Genomic DNA, 17,812 nt, shown 5'->3' on the forward strand with positions numbered 1-17,812 from the left:
CGGCTCTGCTCTGCCCAGCACCTCCTTCCCTAGCAGGTGGAGGGGCCCGGTGCTGCCGGGGGGCTCTGGGCCAGGCAGACCCAGCCTGGGCTTCAGCACAGCTCGAAATCTGCCCACCATGGCAGGGGCCCCCCCGGGATGGGGCCCAGTGGGGAATCGGGGGACATGGGTGGGGGTGAAGCCCAGGACAAATGACCGTGGGGAGAAGAATCGGACCCGTCCCTGCACCCCCCACAGGGGCTGGAGCCACCGGGGATAAGGACACGCGGCCACCGACTGGCAGCAGGACACAGGGTGCAGGACAAGCATTTTATTCCTTATCCACGCGCTGCAGCTGGCACCACGCTGGGAGCTGATCACACGCCGCGCAGCCCCCTCCCAACATGCCAAATAACAGCCCCCCATGGACGCCCCCCACCCCCACCGTCCCCGCCGAGCTCACTACCCAGGGTCTCCCAGCGGCACAGCCAGCAGAGCAGGCAAAGAGACCCCCTGTGGGCGCCCAGCTGTCAGCCCCTGTACCCAGCCGGCCTCCCCCATCTGACACCCTGCCCACGGTGGCCACAGCGGTTCGACACGGCCCTTAGCCCCTTAGGGGAGACGGGGCCTGTGACTCCATTTCCGCGCAGCATCCCGGCCTCCCGGATTTGTGGTCACACCCTGCAGAAGCGAAGCTATTGCTGTGACGTGGGTGTCCCCATCCGTCCCCGGGGACCCCAGCCCCGTTGCTGTGATGTGGGTGTCCCCATCCATCCTCGGGGACCCCAGCCCCGTTGCTGTGACGTGGGTGTCCCCGTCCATTCCCGGGGACCCCAGCCCCGTTGCTGTGATGTGGGTGTCGGGGACGCTGTGAGCCCAGCGGGCGCTGGGTGGACGACCGAGGGTTCATGGCTGTGCCGTCTGGCTGGCGCTCTCAGCCTGTGCCCGGGCTGGGCTCTCCTCAGCCTCCGGGCTGCCCAGACACTCCTTCACCTCAGCAACCAGCTGGGCCAGGTGCCGCTGAAGCTCGCTGGCCGAGCGGACGCAGCCCCCGATCACCTCCTCCAGCTGCCGCAGCCGTGGGGCGCCCCCACCCAGGGGGCAAGCGTCGGGGGGCACCATCGGGCCTGCAACAACAGCACAGCACCGTGTCAGGGTCTCTGCAAGATCCCGGTCCCATGGCAGCCTGCCCCACTCCAACTATGACTTCACCCCACAGGCTGGTGATGGGAGAGCGGGGTGGGGCACTGGCAAGGCAGGTAGGTACTGGTAGTATGAGGAGTGGGGCAGGTCAGTGCCCCCCAGCAGGGAGCCTTGTGGGGGCAGGAGAACTGGCTGTGCAGGTGGGTGGGAGCTGCCCCCCAGCAGGCAGCGCTGTGGGGGCAGGAGAACTGGCCATGCGGGCGGGTGGGTGCCCCCCAGCAGGGGGTGCTGCAGGGGGCAGGAGAACTAGCCAGGCAGGTGGGGGGCTGCCCAGTGGTGGGCAGGAGAACTGGCCAAGTGGGCAGGTCAGTGCCCCCAGCAGGTGGCGTTGCAGAGGCTGGAGAACTGGCCGTGCAGGCGGGTCGCTGTCCCCCAGGAGGGGGCGCTGCAGGGGCAGGAGAACTGGCCATGCGGCGGGTTGCTGTCCCCCAGCAGGGGGCGCTGCAGGGGCAGGAGAACTGGCCGTGCAGCAGGTCGCTGCCCCCCAGCAGGGGGCGCTGCAGGGGCAGGAGAACTGGCCGTGCAGGCGGGTCACTGTCCCCCAGCAGGGGGCACTGTGGGGGCAGAACTGGCCATGCGGCGGGTTGCTGTCCCCCAGCAGGGGGTGCTGCAGGGGCAGGAGAACTGGCCGTGCAGGCGGGTCGCTGTCCCCCAGGAGGGGGCACTGTGGGGACAGAACTGGCTGTGCGGTGGGTTGCTGTCCCCCAGCAGGGGGCGCTGCAGGGGCAGGAGAACTGGCCGTGTGGCCGGTCGCTGCCCCCCAGCAGGGGGCGCTGCAGGGGCAGGAGAACTGGCCGTGCGGCGGGTCGTTGTCCCCTAGCAGGGGGCGCTGCAGGGGCAGGAGAACTGGCCATGCGGCGGGTCGCTGCCCCCCAGTGGGGGGCGCTGCAGGGGCAGGAGCACTGGCCGTGCGGCGGGTCACTGCCCCCCAGCGGGGGGCGCTGCAGGGGCAGGAGAACTGGCCGTGCGGCGGGTCGCTGCCCCCCAGCGGGGGGCGCTGCAGGGGCAGGAGAACTGGCCGTGCGACGGGTCGCTGCCCCCCAGCAGGGGGCACTGCAGGGGCAGAAGAACTGGCCGTGGGGTGGGTCGCTGCCCCCCAGAAGGGGGCGCTGCAGGGGCAGGAGAACTGGCCGTGCGACGGGTCGCTGCCCCCCAGCAGGGGGCGCTGCAGGGGCAGGAGCACTGGCCGTGTTGTTGTACCAATTATATTAGACCAGTAAAAACCAGCAGGATCTTATTGAAGGGGACAAGGCAAAGATGCCACATTTATTATGATAACAATTTATGACTAATAACTAATATCTTAATTCTTATGCACACACATTATACCTAATACACACACACACACACATATATATTCATCAGATGTTCTGCAGCTGCTGCATAGTTACCAGTCCTGAAGATAGCTTAAGTTCATGGCTTGATTTTGCAGCTTGGGTTCGTAGCTTGTGGCAGTAACTGGCCAGGAAAGCCGGGCACAAGGACAAGCTGGGTCTCTGTCGGGCCTGCACCGATGTCCTTCCATGCTGGCAGCAGAACGTTACCCAGAGTCTCTCATCTCGCCCTTCTTTTTTTATAGGCTTTTAGGCCATGTCTACATCTAAAATTTTGCAGCGCTGGTTGTTACAGCTGTATTAGTACAGCTGTATAGGGCCAGCGCTGCAGAGTGGCCACACTTACAGCAACCAGCGCTGCAAGTGGTGTTAGATGTGGCCACACTGCAGCGCTGTTGGGCGGCTTCACTGCCTCTGGGTTTGGATTGATCACCCATCAATTGCAGGCCTGACTGTCAGCCTGGGACCTGGCTTTGATCTTCCTTCTGTGGTTCTGTTGTCCTTTTCTTTTTAGGGTGGATGCTTCTTACTTTGTTTAGGGCTGTTATCTAGGTCTTCAGCCATTGGTATTTGAACTTTATCTCATCAGGACAGGCTGGGGCTGGAGACTGATTCTGTCATTCATACATACCTCATTCACACATCTAAACTAAACTGATAAGAGTGCAGCCGGGTTTGCAAAACTGAAGGTTGGAGGAAGCTTTTACAAAATGGAGTGAGTGTTTGAAAATGGGGTTTGAATTACAATATGGAACAGAAGTTACAATGTAGACAAGTGTAGTGAATGGTGAACAGAAGTTACATTAATAAAGTGAACAAGTGAAAACAATTTCATTTATCAGTTCTACAGTGTGGCCGGTCGTTGTCCCCCAGCAGGGGGCACTGCAGGGGCAGAAGAACTGGCCGTGGGGTGGGTCGCTGCCCCCCAGAAGGGGGCGCTGCAGGGGCAGGAGAACTGGCCGTGGGGTGGGTCGCTGCCCCCCAGAAGGGGGCACTGCAGGGGCAGGAGAACTGGCCGTGCGGCTGGTCGTTGTCCCCTAGAAGGGGGCGCTGCAGGGGCAGAACTGGCTGTGGGGGCGGGTCGCTGCCCCCCAGCAGGGGGCGCTGCAGGGGCAGGAGAACTGGCTGTGGGGGCGGGTCGCTGCCCCCCAGCAGGGGGCGCTGCAGGGGCAGGAGAACTGGCTGTGGGGGCGGGTCGCTGCCCCCCAGCAGGGGGCGCTGCAGGGGCAGAACTGGCTGTGGGGGCAGGTCGCTGTCCCCCAGCAGGGGGCGCTGCAGGGGCAGGAGAACTGGCCGTGTGGTGGGTCGCTGCCCCCCAGCAGGGGGCGCTGCAGGGGCAGGAGAACTGGCTGTGGGGGTGGGTCGCTGCCCCCCAGCAGGGGACGCTGCAGGGGCAGGAGAACTGGCCGTGCGGCGGGTCGTTGTCCCCTAGCAGGGGGCGCTGCAGGGGCAGGAGAACTGGCTGTGGGGGGGGTCGGTGCCCCCCAGCAGGGGGCGTTGGTGCTGCTCTGCCCCTTCCCCGCCCCGTGCTCACCTGCCACGCGCAGGGTGAGGCTGCCCTGGGCCTGGTCGGGCGGGTAGAGGATGTAGCAGGTCCACTCCCCGCTGTCGCTGGCGGTGACGTTCTGCAGCACCAGCGAGACGTTCCCGTTCCTCACCTCGTCCTCGGCCAGGCTGAGTCCCGCCCGCGCCGCCTGCACCGCCCCAGTGAACTCCAGCACCGTGCGCCCCTCGTGCCGCCAGCACACCTGCAGCTGCTCCAGCTCCAGCTCCAGGGGCGGGTAGTCGGCCCCAATGATGCACTCCAGCACCACGCGCTGCCCGGGGCGCGCCCGCACCGGCGAGGGGCCCACCGACACCTGCAGCCAGGCCGCTGCGGGGAGAGGGGCAGGGTCACCCCCGCTGGGGCTGGTCTGCCATGGGCTCTCCTGCTGCCCCGCCAGCCGGGTGCCCGTCCCCCCAGCATCCTCTGGGATGGGGGGGGCGTTTTCCCCCAGCATCCTCTGGGGTGGCGGGGGCGTTCTCCCCCAGCATCCTCTGGGGGGGTGTTCTCCCCCAGCATCCTCTGGGGAGGGGGAGGGTGCCCTGTTCTCCCCCAACATCCTCTGGGGCAGGGGAGGGTGCCCTGTTCTCCCCCAACATCCTCTGGGGCAGGTGGGGTGTCCCGTTCACTCCCAGCATCCTCTGGGGCAGGTGGGGTGTCCCGTTCACTCCCAGCATCCCTCTTGGGGAAGTCACAGGGCAACGAGTGGCCGGTCTCGGGGAGGTCACAGGGACAGTGAGGGGCCCATCTCTGGGAGACCCAGGGCAGTGAGGAGCCAGTGTTGGTGAAGTCACAGGGCAGCGAGTGGCCTGTCTCGGGGAACCCTGGGGCAGCGAGGGGTCAGTCTCGGGCAGACCCAGGGCAGCGAGGAGCCAGTCTCGAGGAGGTCACAGGGGCAACAAGGGGTCAGTCTCGGGCAGACCCAGGGCAGCGAGGGGCCAGTCTCAAGGAGGTCACAGGGGCAACAAGGGGTCAGTCTCGGGGAGACCCAGGGCAGCAAGGGGTCAGTCTCGGGGAGACCCAGGACAGCGAGGGGCCCGTCTCGGGGAACCCTGAGGCAGCGAGGGGCCAGTCTCAAGGAAGTCACAGGGGCAGCGAGGGGCCAGTCTCGGGGAACCCCAGGGCAGCGAGGAGCCAGTCTCGAGGAAGTCACAGGGGCAGCGAGGGGCCAGTCTCGGGGAGACCCAGGACAGCGAGGGGCCAGTCTCGGGGAACCCTGGGGCAGCGAGGGGCCAGTCTCGAGGAAGTCACAGGGGCAGCGAGGGGCCAGTCTCGGGGAACCCCAGGGCAGCGAGGGGCCAGTCTCGGGGAACCCTGGGGCAGCGAGGGGCCAGTCTCGAGGAAGTCACAGGGGCAGCAAGGGGCCAGTCTCGGGGAACCCCAGGGCAGCGAGGGACCAGTCTCGGGGAACCCTGGGGCAGCGAGGGGCCAGTCTCGAGGAGGTCACAGGGGCAGCAAGGGGCCAGTCTCGGGGAGACCCAGGGCAGCGAGGGGCCCGTCTTGAGGAAGTCACAGGGGCAGCAAGTGGTCAGTCTCGGGGAGACCCAGGGCAGCGAGGGGCCAGTCTCGGGGAGACCCAGGGCAGCGAGGGGCCAGTCTCGAGGAACCCCGGGGCAGCGAGGGGCCAGTCTCGAGGAGGTCACGGGGCAGCGAGGGGTCAGTCTCGGGCAGACCCAGGGCAGCGAGGAGCCAGTCTCGAGGAAGTCACAGGGGCAGCGAGGGGCCAGTCTCGGGGAGACCCAGGGCAGCGAGGGGCCAGTCTCGAGGAAGTCACAGGGGCAGCGAGGGGCTAGTCTCGGGGAGACCCAGGGGGGCCTGCAGCAGGGGGGCCGTACTAACCAGCTCCCACACAGCACAGAGCCAGCACGGCCCCACGCAGACACATCTCCGGGGGTGCACGCAGGGGGCAGGAGGCACCGTCCCTGCACCAGCAGTGCCAGGGCTGCGCTGATAAAGGGCCTGCCATGTGGCAGGGCCCCAATAAGCCCCGAAAGTGGCCTGGAGCCCCCTAATTGGCTGGCATGTCCCGTCCCATCCCCCCACCCCCAGGCACATCGGCACTGTCTGCCCGGGTTGTTTTTATCCTGGGGCAGCCGGTGACCTCGTGAGGCCGTGACCCAGGGACTCCCAGGACCGTGTAGGGCTGTCCGAGTCAGGCCTGGGGGCGTGGGTCGCTACCCCAGCCCTGCTCTGGGTCGCCGTGGGGATCCCAGCCTGGGGGTGTTTCACCCCCACCCGGCTCTGGGCTCTGCCTCCTGGGGTCACAGTAGCCCCTTCCCGGGGGCAGCGCTGCCCGAGCCCAGCCAGGCTTCAGCCAATGCCCCGGACCTGGAACAACCTCTCTTCCCTCCCAGCAAGGTCCCAGCAGGGAGAGAGGCTGGACCCTGCACCCCCTGGGATGGGGCAGCCCCCGTTCCCCTCCTGGGGGGGCCTGTCCCACCGCCCCAGGCGCAGAGAGTGTGGGGCTGGGATGGGGGCCCAGCTGCAGGGTTCATCCCCCCCACATCGCAGACGAGGACACAGACCGAGCATCACCTGCAGCTTTACTCAGACAACAGCTCACAGCCTGCGTCCCAGTGTTGCCCCATGGAACCATCCTAAAACTGAGCGCCCTCCCCCCAATGCACAGCCCCCGCCGCAGAACCCCACCAATGCACAGCCCTCTCCCATGTCCCCCCCTATAGGCAGCATGAAGCAAAGCCCCCTGCCCCTCCCCCAATGCACATCCCCCTCCACAGCATGTCCCCCAATGCACAGCCCCCCGCAGCAGCACCCCCCAGTGCACAACCTCCTGCTACATCCCCCCACATGCAGCACCAAGCAAAGCCCCCTGCCCGCCCCCAATGTACAGCCCCCACCCCCTGGCCCCGATCCTGTTCCAGCAGCTCCCTGGCTCGTTCCCTCCATGATACACCCCCCACTGCTCTTTCCATACCCCCCAGCTGGCCCCATAGATACCCCTGCAGCGCCAAGATCAGCCCCCCCACGCAGCCTGGGTGCCCCCTGGAGCCGGGGTTCTGGCTCAGGCCTTCTCCCCAGCCCCAGCACCCGCCGCCTCCAGCTTGCGGCTGATCTGCTGCAGGATGCTCAGCACCTGGTCCAGCTTCTTAAGCACCAGGGGGTCGGGGTCAGGGGCGCAGGCGTGAGGGGCCACGGCCTCCGGCTCCTCTGTGGGTGGCTTCGAGGGGTCTGCAGGGCACAAACCAGGGATACCCGTCACCGGCGCACGTCAGCCCCTGCACCCCAGCTGCCTCCGTCAGTGGGACAGCAACTGCAGCTGCTGCAGCCCCCACCTCGCCCAGCAGGGGGCACTGGCGGGGAGCTCCCAGCTACTCCAGCCCTGACCCCACCCAGCAGGGGGCGCTGTGGGAGGAGCTCCTGGTTACTCCAGCCCCAGCAGGGGGCGCTGTGGGGGAGCTCTCAGCTACTCCAGCCCCAGGCTCGCCCAGCAGGGGGCACTGTGGGGGGAGCTCCTGGTTACTCCAGCCCCAGCAGGGGGCGCTGTGGGGGAGCTCTCAGCTACTCCAGCCCCAGGCTCGCCCAGCAGGGGGCACTGGCAGGGAGCTCCCAGCTACTCCAGCCGTGGCCCCACCCAGCAGGGGGCGCTGTGGGGGAGCTCTCAGCTACTCCAGCCCCAGGCTCGCCCAGCAGGGGGCACTGGCGGGGAGCTCCCAGCTACTCCAGCCGTGGCCCCACCCAGCAGGGGGCGCTGTGGGGGAGCTCTCGGCTACTCCAGCCCTGACCCCACCCAGCAGTGGGCGCTGTGGGGGAGCTCTCAGCTACTCCAGCCCCAGGCTCGCCCAGCAGGGGGCGCTGTGGGGGGGGGGGAGCTCCTGGCTACTCCAGCCCCAGCAGGGGGCGCTGTGGGGGGAGCTCCTGGCTACTCCAGCCCTGGCCCCACCCAGCAGGGGGCGCTGTGGGGGAGCTCTCAGCTACTCCAGCCCCAGGCTCGCCCAGCAGGGGGCGCTGTGGGGGGAGCTCCTGGCTACTCCAGCCCCAGCAGGGGGCGCTGTGGGCAGTGGGCAGGAGCTCTGTCGGGGGGGGAATGGGGCAGGAGCACTGGCTGTGGGGGGAGAGGGCTGAGTGCGCTGCCTGTGGGTGGGAGCTCCCAGTTCTATGGAGAGCAAGAGGCATGTTGGCCAGCCTGTGGCAGGACCCTATGGCATGACCCATGGCAGGCCCCCTGGCGAGCCGACCACCTTACCCTCGACGTGAAGGACGACCTGTTTGATGCGCAAGTCAGGCGCGTAGGTGATGTAGCAGCGGTAGTTGCCGGCGCTCTCCGGGGTGACCTTGCTGAGGTAGAGCGCAGCGTTGCCACTCCGCAGCCCCTCCACGCTCAGGTTGGCGCCCGGCCGGCTCCCGCTGACCACGTTGTCAAACTCCACCAGCTGCCCGCCCCGGTGGAACCACTGCACCACCAGCTGGCTCAGGTCCACGGGCGGCTGCGCCACGGAGAACTGGCACTTCAGCACCACGTCATCCCCCACCTGGGCTCGCACCGGGGAGGCATCCGTCTCCACCGCCAGCTTGCCGGCTGCACGGGCACAGACCACAGGGGAGGGTCAGCAGCTGGGATGAGGGTGACACGGAGACCGGCTTGGTCTAGGGTGACGCTGGCAGCCACTCGGCCAGGGAGCAGCGGCCCTGGTAAAACCATGGGGTCCCCGCACCAGCACTGGGGATGGAAGTGGGGACAGAGAGGGATTGTCTCTGCCCTGCTCCCTCCAGCTCTCGGCCCAGCCAGCGGGGGCTGGTGATGGGGATCTCCCGGGCCCCCCAGTTGAGCCCTCCCCACCCTGCCCAGAGGGGTCTGCCCTGCAGCGGGGGGACGTGTTAGCCCCTCAGGATGCCCCGTGTCCATGGCGGGCTCCCAGCCACTCACCGCAGCCCCCGAAGAGGCTGAGGATGATGAGGAGGGTCAGCGGGGAGCAGCTCATCGTGACGCTGGCACTGTGTCTGCTCCGCAGGGTGTCACGCTCAGACTGGCAGCACCCAGCCCCCAGCTCGGCCGGGGGCTGCGTTATCAGGGGCAGCAGCAAACGGCTTCGTAACAGGCTGGAGGGTGCGGCCCAGCCACGGCTGGACCCCGGAGATAAGGCTTGTACTGATCATTCGCTGACAGGTACCCCACGGTGCCCAGCCCGGCTCTGTGCTGACCCCCTCCCCCCGGCCTGGGTCTGTGCTGATCCCCACCACTGGCCAGGTGGTGGGAAGCAGAGACTGCCCGGAGCCGGAGGTGCACTGGGGTCCAGCCAGGGGGCTGAGAGGAGTAGGCGGGTGAGGCCAGGGGGTAGAAGGAGCCCTTGGCCAGGCGGGGGGCAGGCCGAGAGGAGCAAGCGGTTGGCGGGGGGGAGCCAGCAGGGTCTTGGGGCGCAGTGCAAGCAGAGCAGACCAGGACCCCTTCAGAGCTTGGGCCCGGCTCCATGGAGCCACTGTAAACCCAGCATAGTGCTGGCTCCTCCCCGACCATCCCGTCCTGCACCCTGCACCTCACTATGCCCCAGGAGCATCTCGTGGGGCCAGGCCGGCGTCTCCGTGGGGTAACTCGGGGTTCCCCCCCCGACGGGCCAGAGGGGCCAAGGGGCCTGGAAGAGAGGGGAAAGGGGGAGGGGCGGCTGACAGCCGGGGTTTGGTTGCTGAGGGCATCAGGGGTCAGGATGCCAGGAGGGGGTTAGCGTGCGCCCCGTGAGCCCCAGGGATTGCTGGAGGATGGGGGGGTGATAGACCCAGGCCCGTTGGGTACAGCAGAATGGCGGAAGGCAGATATACTGGCCACTGGCTGAGCAGTTTTCTGTTCCCTGACTGACCGGAGCAGGGGCTGCTCCAGGCTAATGAGAACACCTGACTCTAATTAACCTGCAGAGTCAGGGGAGGCCATTCAGTTAATGTGACCACCTGACTCTACTTAAGGCCCTGCTGATACTGTAAAAAGGGCTCACTCCAGTCAGGCAGGGGAGAGCAAGTGCAGCTGAAGGGCTGGTTACTGAAGACCCCCTCAGACCATTGTTAAAGGAGCCCTAAGGGAAGGGAGAAGCAGGAGAGCTGTGGGGAAGTGGCCCAGGGAAATGTAGCAACTCTGGCAGTGAAAGGTTGGCTGCCAACAGCTGCTACCATTAGGGTTCCTGGGCCGGAACCCGGAGTAGAGGGTGGGCCCGGGTTCCCCCCAACCCACCACTACAAGAACATCTCCTGGGAGGGGAAGTCAGGCCCCTGTCAAGACAGGAGGCTGAACAGAGACTGGGATTCTCTCACCAACCTCCTTGCTGGCCTGTGAGAAAAGGGCTCAGTAGACTGTAACCCTGGCCCTAGAGAGAGAAGGGCTACGTGGAGGGACACAGTGAGCCCCTGAGGCTAGCATAAACCGCCTAGAAGCGCAGGACCCATGGGAGCAAGGTCGGAGCTCTGCCATAAGGGTTATAAGCACAGGCTCAGCCCACAGCCCCTGGGACATGGGGGCTCTGCCAGTCAGAACAGCCTGATCTTCTCCTCCCCTCTGGAGGGGGAGTCTGGGGCACTGCCCCCCCAACACACCCCCAGCCAGCCTGCTCCAGAAGAGTTGGGGCAGCTGTTCCCTCCTTTGACTGTCTGCTGCTACAGGCCTCAGGGGTGTGCGTGTGTAGGCAATGGCTCCCCCCACACACACCCCAGGGACTGATCCCTCCCCCAGCCCTGTCCTCAAAGAAACCACCTGGCGGGGACTCTAACCCCGACGGCAAAGTTCGTTGTGTGACCACAAGAGAGAGAGAGACAGGCAACACCAGCAAGGTCCCATCAAAAGCTCTTTATTGACAAGTGCACGCACCAATAGAGAGCAGCTCGTCTCCAGAGAGAACCAGCCTGCTCTTTACACCCTAGTACAAGCCTATATAGACAGTTCCGTCACGTCATAAATTATTCACTGGAGCAACCCACCCCCTTCTTCTAACAACTAGAAACTAGACACCTTTAGTATACAGGCATGCCTAAAGTTAGAGACGTAGGGGAGTTAAAAACAAACAAAGAACAAAACCAGGGGCTGCGAAGCTAGGGCTCTTATCGGTTCTTCCAAGCGTCTGCTCCTAACACCGCCCATCTGGTATTATGCCAGGAATGCAGCCTCTCCCTTATCTCAAGTATCAGAGGGTAGCCGTGTTAGTCTGGATCTGTAAAAGCAGCAAAGAATCCTGTGGCACCTTATAGACTAACAGACGTTTTGGAGCATGAGCTTTCGTGGGTGAATACCCACTTCGTCAGATGCATGTCATTAATATTTTAATCCTTATGCATCTGAGGAAGTGGGTATTCACCCACGAAAGCTCCTGCTCCAAAACGTCTGTTAGTCTATAAGGTGCCACAGGATTCTTTGCTCCCTTATCTCACTTTTCCCCAGCGCTTGTGAGCCATGCTGCTTCTCAGTGTTTTCCACTCAGGGATTACCCAAAAACCTCTGTTAGCCTGACTTTGGTCAGGTTGGCATACCTGGTTTTGTCTGCTAGATCTTTATTCAGGCCTAACACACCCCATGGGCCACATCACCTGCACCCTGCTACTAGGGGCCCCCACCTCCATGGGACCCTGCCTGTGATTGACACTCCCTGACCATGGCTGCCAGGGGCACCACCACTGCCCCTTCCCCCATTGCTTGGGCCGGGAGTTCAAGGGAGACATCCCTCAACACCCCCACTCCCCCGACCCAAATTCCCCCACTGCACTAGTGCTGGGGATGGGGAATCTGTCACAAACACGGAGAGGGAGAAAGGACATATCAAGCTGGAGCCCTGGACAGGTGAGGGACAGGCAAGGTCTGTTTAGAAAGACAGTCAGAGGGGTGTTTGGGGGCACAGGAGCCCTCCTAGGGTCCTGAGTCCTGCACACACAGACTTTCCTGTCTGAACAATCCTCCTTCCGATCTGTTCGCAGTGGTGCCTACAGAGTGCCAGGTGCTTTATTGGCATAAAGACGCAGTGGTCTCTTCGATAATGTTACCTGTCCTGAAAACTTGTCCATAGGTCAGCTTCGAAAGTGACCCAGAGAATTGGACAGCAATCCATTTCGCTAACGTCAGGGGAGAGCAGGAAAAGTGTGTTGTTTTCTGCAGTGAGAATGGGGGCAGATTATTTATGGTGTTGTAAAGACTAACAAATGCTACAAGGACAAAGCATAAAAACAGACTGTCATCAGGAGAGTCCATTCCTAGTGTCTATACATGTTAGTGCTCAAAACACTACACACACAATACATGGACATTATTGGTGTACTGTGCTAGTCACTGTTGGGGGGCTTATTCCTTCACCCCTCACTTCCCTGGTCCTTCTCGCATGAGCAGAGAGCAACAAGACCTAAAGTCCAAAGGCGCAAACAATTGGATGTTTATTGGGGTGAACTTCCAGCAAGCATGATTCCAGTTTCCTTTTGTTAGGCCTGCATAAAGATCTAGCAGAGAAAACCAGGTATGCCAACCTGACCAAAGTCAGGCTAACAGAGCTTTGTGGGTCATCCCTGAGTGGAAAACACTGAGAAGCAGCAGCATGTCTCACAAGCGCTGGGAAAAAGTGAGATAAGGGAGAGGCTGCATTCCTGGTATAGTACCAACTGTGCGGTGTTAGGAACAGTTCCTCTGAAGAACTGATAAGAAATCCCAGCCACCCTGTTTTCACTCCTTGCTTCAGTTCTCTGTCTGTTTTAACTCCCCTACATTCCTAACTTCTGGTGCTTGCTACGATATTGTTAATCATCTAATGCTGTAAAACATATATACTAAAGGTGTCTAGTTTCTAGCTGTTAGAAGAAGGGGGTGGGTTGCTCCAGTGAATAATTTATGACGCGACGGAACTGTCTATATAGGCTTGTACTAGGGTGTAAAGAGCAGGCTGGTTCTCTCGGGAGACGAGCTGCTCTCTATTGGTGCGTGCACTTGTCAATAAAGAGCTTTTGATCGGATCTTGCTGGTGTTGCCTGTCTCTCTCGCAGTCACACAACGAACTTTGCCGTCTGGGTTAGACTCCCCGACACTTCCTTAGTGTCCCCCTTCCCAGCTCTGACACCACAGAGCCTTGCCTGTGTCCCTGTTTCTGTTCCCCCTTTAGCAAAACATGATCCCAGTTCCCCAACCCCGCCTTTACTTCCTGATTGACTGCAGACTATATAGTAAATCGTGAGTTCTGCTTAGCTCTATCTTAACCAATCATCATTTTACTGAAATGTAACTAACCAATCCTAACGTATTGTAACAGGGTTATTTAACCAATTGTATCCCACCACCTTCATTGGTTTGCACCCAACAAAATTAATTATACAGCGACAGAAACAATCACAGAACCAGACAGAGACTATACAGTGAAACAATAGGGACATGGAGATAACAGTGACAGAACAACACAGAAATGAGGATTTCACATCCCAGCTATTGATAAGTGAGTTCTTGCCAGACAGGCTGCTATCAAACTAAGTTTCCTTTTACATCTTCTAGGCTCTTCCCTTTCTCTGGAGGTGACAGGAATATCAGGGCAGGATTGTATTGCCAATAGCACCTTATTTCAATGTGACTAGTTTGGAATGTGAGGATGTGAGACACTTCCCAGCTTATGGCTGCCTCTGCTGCTTAGCCGAAGAATCAGGCCTCAGACTGTCACAGTAAGAAAAGGCCATTCCAAAGACAGCAATTTTTGATTCTTTCTTTTATACCTCTATAACTAGCTAAGTGATAAGAACACACCTAAAGTCTTAGTCTAGGCCTTTGCAGACAGGCCTGAATACTACGCAGATACTTGGAGGGAAACTTCCATGAGACTTGGTTGTGTTTAGGAAACCTGTTGAAATTGTTTGGTTAGCTTTGTGCATAAATTGTCATAGCAAAAATGTTTAAAAACAAGGTTCTTATAACTCTCCATTAATACTTAATAAAGGTGCAAACAAGTTTATAACACCAGAACAAGAACTTGACATTACCTTTACCTTAATGTTGGGGGTATTGTCTATGAATAACACAAATACCCCCCCAGTGATTAATAAAAGAGAATTGTTGTTGTTTGCAATTGCATTATTTGTTGAGGCAGAAATTATATACATTTATAACTGAGACCTTTTTGAACTTTGCTAAACAATTTGGTATTGTTAGGTAAATAAAGCAAGTCCTCGCTCACCTCTCCAGCACCCGAGTTCGTGCGGAGTTGGTATGGGGCACACAATTCTGTCAGAGACCAGACACCAATGCGTTGATCAACGGGCTCACACTATCCTTAGCTCTAAAAGCTTTAGATTAAGTGTGGCCCCTTTATTAGGGGTGAGCATCAATATTTATACACAGAAGTAAACAAAGTGATTAACAAAAGATAATGGTCATGCATAATCAATCAAGATTTTACAGGAAAAGCAAGTTTAACAAGTAAATGCATAGAGATAAAGGCTAATGGCTACTTGAGAAAGGGGGTGTCATGAGTAGTTTGCAGGTCAGTGCTTTGTTCGATAAAGGGTTCAGAAAGGATTATCCAGAGACAGCCAGTCTGGGTGTGTTTTGGCTCCCCAAAGTTCACCAAAAGTTTAGACCCAACAGTATTAATAATATTATGAGAGTGTTGGGGGAGACAAGGCCCTGCACCCCCAGCTTCCTGCAATTCACCAGGACTCTCATCCAGACGACAGAAACACAGTCCAAGACAGGTATTGCTGGTACAGACAACAGGACCCCCTTTAGTTAGGTCAATCTGGGGCCCCAGAGAGGCCACAGCCCCATTGGGAAGCCCAAGCCCTGTTGGGGCTCCCCTCCATTTCCCAGACTGTTCCAAACTGAAACTCCCTCCAGCCTCTCACTCAGCCTCCTCCTGTTGTACAGACAACTTCAGGGGGCAAGAGAAAGATGCCACATTTATTATGAAAACAATTTGATTTATGACCAATAACTAATATTTTAATCCTTATATACACACACACACACACACACGCATCCATCAGATGTTCTGCAGCTGCTGCATAGTTACCAGTCCTGAAATGCCTTAAGTTCATGGCTTGATTTTGCAGCTTGGGTTCATAGCTTGTGGTGGCTATATGTTGGGCCTTCACCGATGCCCTTCCATGCTGGCAGCAGAACGTTACCCTCCAAAGTCTCCCATCTCACCCATCCTTTGTGTAGGCTTTAGTTTGAATCCAGAGTCTGTAGGTCTTGCTGTGTCACTGCCTCTGGGTTTGGTGATTGATCACCCATCAATTGCAGGCCTGACTGTCAGCCTGGGACCTGGCTTTGATCTTACTTTTTTTTTGAGACTTTTCTGTTTAGGGTGGACTCTGCTTACTTTGTTAGGGCTCTTGTCTGCATCTTCAGCCGGGGGGGGGGGGGGCGGTTGAAGTCTATTTCATCAAGACAGGCTGGGGCTGGAGGTTGAGTCCATCATCCATCCATGCCTCAGTCACACATCTAAACTAAACTGATAAGAGTGCAGCCGGGTTTGCAAAACTGAAGGTTGGAGGAAGCTTTTACAAAATGGAGTGAGTGTTTGAAAATGGGGTTTGAATTACAATATGGCAAACAGTGAGCAGAAGTTACAATGTAGGTAAGTGTAGTGAATGGTGAACACAAGTTACATTAATAAAGTGAACAATTTCATGTATCAGTTCTACACGCCCGGCTCCTCCCCCAGCCTTTGTGTCCTTTGTTCAGTGTCCCGGGCAGAGATGTTACCTAACCTCCAGCCCCCATCCTGGCTTCTCAGGTTACATACTCAGGTATCCTCCCTTCCCCAATGCAGGCAGTCCCAGCACAACTCCCCTGCCCCTTCCCAGGTCAGTACTCCCCCCTCAGCAGTCAGAGAACACAGCAAGAACAGTCCCACTTTGTCACAGATGGCTATACCCCATCATAACAACATAATGTGGTACCATTTATAGTTTTAAAAAGTATAAAATTGACTTTTGTTGCAACAAAATAAAAATAATAAAGTAGGCACATAACACAACATAGGACAAACTTAAAGTCAAAACAACTTTTAAAACAAAGAGCGAGAGCAGAAGTGAGGAGAAAAGAGGGTAGAGGATGTGGCAAACCGGGAATGTTCTCACAGTTTTCTCAATGCTGTGTTGGTGCCTCAGTTTCCCCTATGCAGTTCTTAAGTATCTGGGTGATGGGATAAGGGCATGTGATTGCTGCAGAGGAAGGGGCCAGTGCACCTAAATTCCTGGCACTCTGTCTCCTAGCAACTGATGGCCTGGGCCCCCCCTCTGCAAAGGTGCCAGCTGAAGGTGTTGGAGACAAAGGGATCAGGTGACCTCTTGGCCTGGGAAAGGGGCTGAGCAGAGAGGAGGGGCTGGGGGGGGTTGTTAGTCTGGAGCTGGCTGGGGTCGAGGAGTGAAGTGCAGATGTGGGGGTCTGGCTCACTGACCCCAGAATGGACCTGGCCGAGGGGTCCGGTTCGCAGTACCTACAAGCTCTGTTTTAGACCCTGTTCCTGTCATCGAATAAACCTCTGTGTTACTGGCTGGCTGAGAGTCACGTCTGACTGCAAAGTGGGGGTGCAGGACCCTGTGGCTCCCCCAGGACCCTGCTGGGGGGGACTCGCTGTGGGAAGCGCCCAGAGGGGCAGAGGATGCTGGATGCTCCAAGGAGAGACCCAGGAGGTGAAGCCATGTGAGCTTCTTGCCCTGAACAAGTCTGCTCCAAGGGAGAGGAGGCTCCCCAGAGTCCTGCCTGGCTTGGTGGGGAGCAGTTCCAGAGCATCGCCCGGGGACTCCGTGACAATTGGTGGCAGCGCTGGGATGTACTGCACCCCATGAATGGCGCTGTTTGCAGTAAGTGACTGGGGAGCAGTAAAACAAAGGAGGGATAATGAGGACCAGGCGTGCTGAAGGCTCAGAGAGGGATGGTTTCAGAGGGCAGTTAACCTCTGGGAGTGTGTGACCAGCGAGAAGGACTGTTGGAGTAACGGGGTCCCCCTGAGGACTGCAGCGAGCAGTCTCAGGGGCGGAGGAGCTTGCCGCTCGACCCTGGAAGAGAGAAGGATTTTTGCAGTAGCAGGGTTCCCCTGGGGATTGCAGGAGCAGTCCCGGGGGCGGAGGAGTCTGCAGCTCGACCCTGGCAAAGAGGTGGGGATCACGAGAAGGGCTGGCACACCAGGGGTTCTTCCTGGAAACCATGGGGGAGCCAAGAGCACACAGGCCTGTGAGACCAGAGCCACTTGGGAACGGTGAAGTGATGGCCTATCACCATCTCCTGGAGAAGGACATTGTGATCCTGTGCACAAAGAGAGGGTTACGCATGGCAGGCCCTCTCAGAGGATTCAGAGGGTTGGGGGAAAAGTGATTTCAGGGGCCCCTTCCATAAAAAAAATTACAATACTATATTCTCGTGGGGGCCCCTGCGGAGCCCGGGGCAAATTGCCCCACTTGCTCCCTTCCCCATAGGCGGCCGTGGGAAAAATAAACCTTCTGCATCTCGGCACAAATCCAGTTTTGAGAGAACTTCTTTACAAGGTATCACTGGTTCTCAGCATCAGCTAGTGCTAAAAGGCACTAAAGCTCATTAAAAGGGTTGGATAAATATGTGCCGTCAAAACTGTTTCTGGATCGAAAACGTGGGGGGGTTAAAAAGCAGGAAAAAAATCACGGACAATGTCTGCTTTCCTTCAAAATTTGTTGTGGTTTTTTTAATTGAAAAGCTGAAATTAGCCTGTCAAAACCTGAACATGGTTTGGGGTTTCAGAATTGTGTGGCCAAATATCTGCTGCTTGCTGTGTTTGATTGTTTAAAGAAACAATAAAAAAATCTGTTTAAAATAAATCCACCT

General features: G+C 59.1%; 2 protein-coding genes across 2 annotated transcripts; both read right to left on the reverse strand.

Annotated features, from left to right (window-relative positions):
- Positions 1 to 840: 840 nt before the first annotated feature.
- On the reverse strand, positions 841 to 6,971 carry LOC115641267. Its single transcript, XM_030544309.1, has 3 exons — positions 5,899 to 6,971; positions 4,051 to 4,389; positions 841 to 1,106 (listed from the first exon to the last, which is right to left on the reverse strand). Exons 1-3 carry the CDS (start codon positions 6,023 to 6,025, stop codon positions 886 to 888), a joined length of 687 nt encoding a protein of 228 aa, XP_030400169.1. The 5' UTR covers positions 6,026 to 6,971; the 3' UTR covers positions 841 to 885.
- Positions 6,972 to 7,077: 106 nt separating this feature from the next.
- LOC115641268 (programmed cell death 1 ligand 1-like) lies at positions 7,078 to 9,073 on the reverse strand. The gene is made up of 3 exons (XM_030544310.1): positions 8,945 to 9,073; positions 8,264 to 8,596; positions 7,078 to 7,248 (listed from the first exon to the last, which is right to left on the reverse strand). The coding sequence occupies exons 1-3, from the start codon at positions 8,997 to 8,999 to the stop codon at positions 7,082 to 7,084; spliced, it is 555 nt and encodes a 184-aa protein (XP_030400170.1). The 5' UTR covers positions 9,000 to 9,073; the 3' UTR covers positions 7,078 to 7,081.
- Between the last annotated feature and the right edge of the window lie 8,739 nt (positions 9,074 to 17,812).

The sequence above is a fragment of the Gopherus evgoodei genome, unplaced genomic scaffold (assembly GCF_007399415.2).
Source record: "Gopherus evgoodei ecotype Sinaloan lineage unplaced genomic scaffold, rGopEvg1_v1.p scaffold_341_arrow_ctg1, whole genome shotgun sequence".
NCBI classification, from domain to species: Eukaryota; Metazoa; Chordata; order Testudines; family Testudinidae; genus Gopherus; species Gopherus evgoodei.

Excerpts from the sequence above, each read along its gene's own strand:
- LOC115641267 (XM_030544309.1), bottom strand. The coding sequence starts at position 6,025 with ATGGCAGGCCCTTTATCAGCGCAGCCCTGGCACTGCTGGTGCAGGGAC. Across the intron at positions 4,390-5,898 it reads TCTGTGCTGTGTGGGAGCTG|CGGCCTGGCTGCAGGTGTCG; the intron begins GTTAGTACGGCC and ends CTCTCCCCGCAG. Across the intron at positions 1,107-4,050 it reads CCTCACCCTGCGCGTGGCAG|GCCCGATGGTGCCCCCCGAC; the intron begins GTGAGCACGGGG and ends CTGTTGTTGCAG.
- LOC115641268 (XM_030544310.1), bottom strand. The coding sequence starts at position 8,999 with ATGAGCTGCTCCCCGCTGACCCTCCTCATCATCCTCAGCCTCTTCGGG. Across the intron at positions 8,597-8,944 it reads CAGCCTCTTCGGGGGCTGCG|CCGGCAAGCTGGCGGTGGAG; the intron begins GTGAGTGGCTGG and ends GTGCCCGTGCAG. Across the intron at positions 7,249-8,263 it reads GGTCGTCCTTCACGTCGAGG|ACCCCTCGAAGCCACCCACA; the intron begins GTAAGGTGGTCG and ends TGTGCCCTGCAG.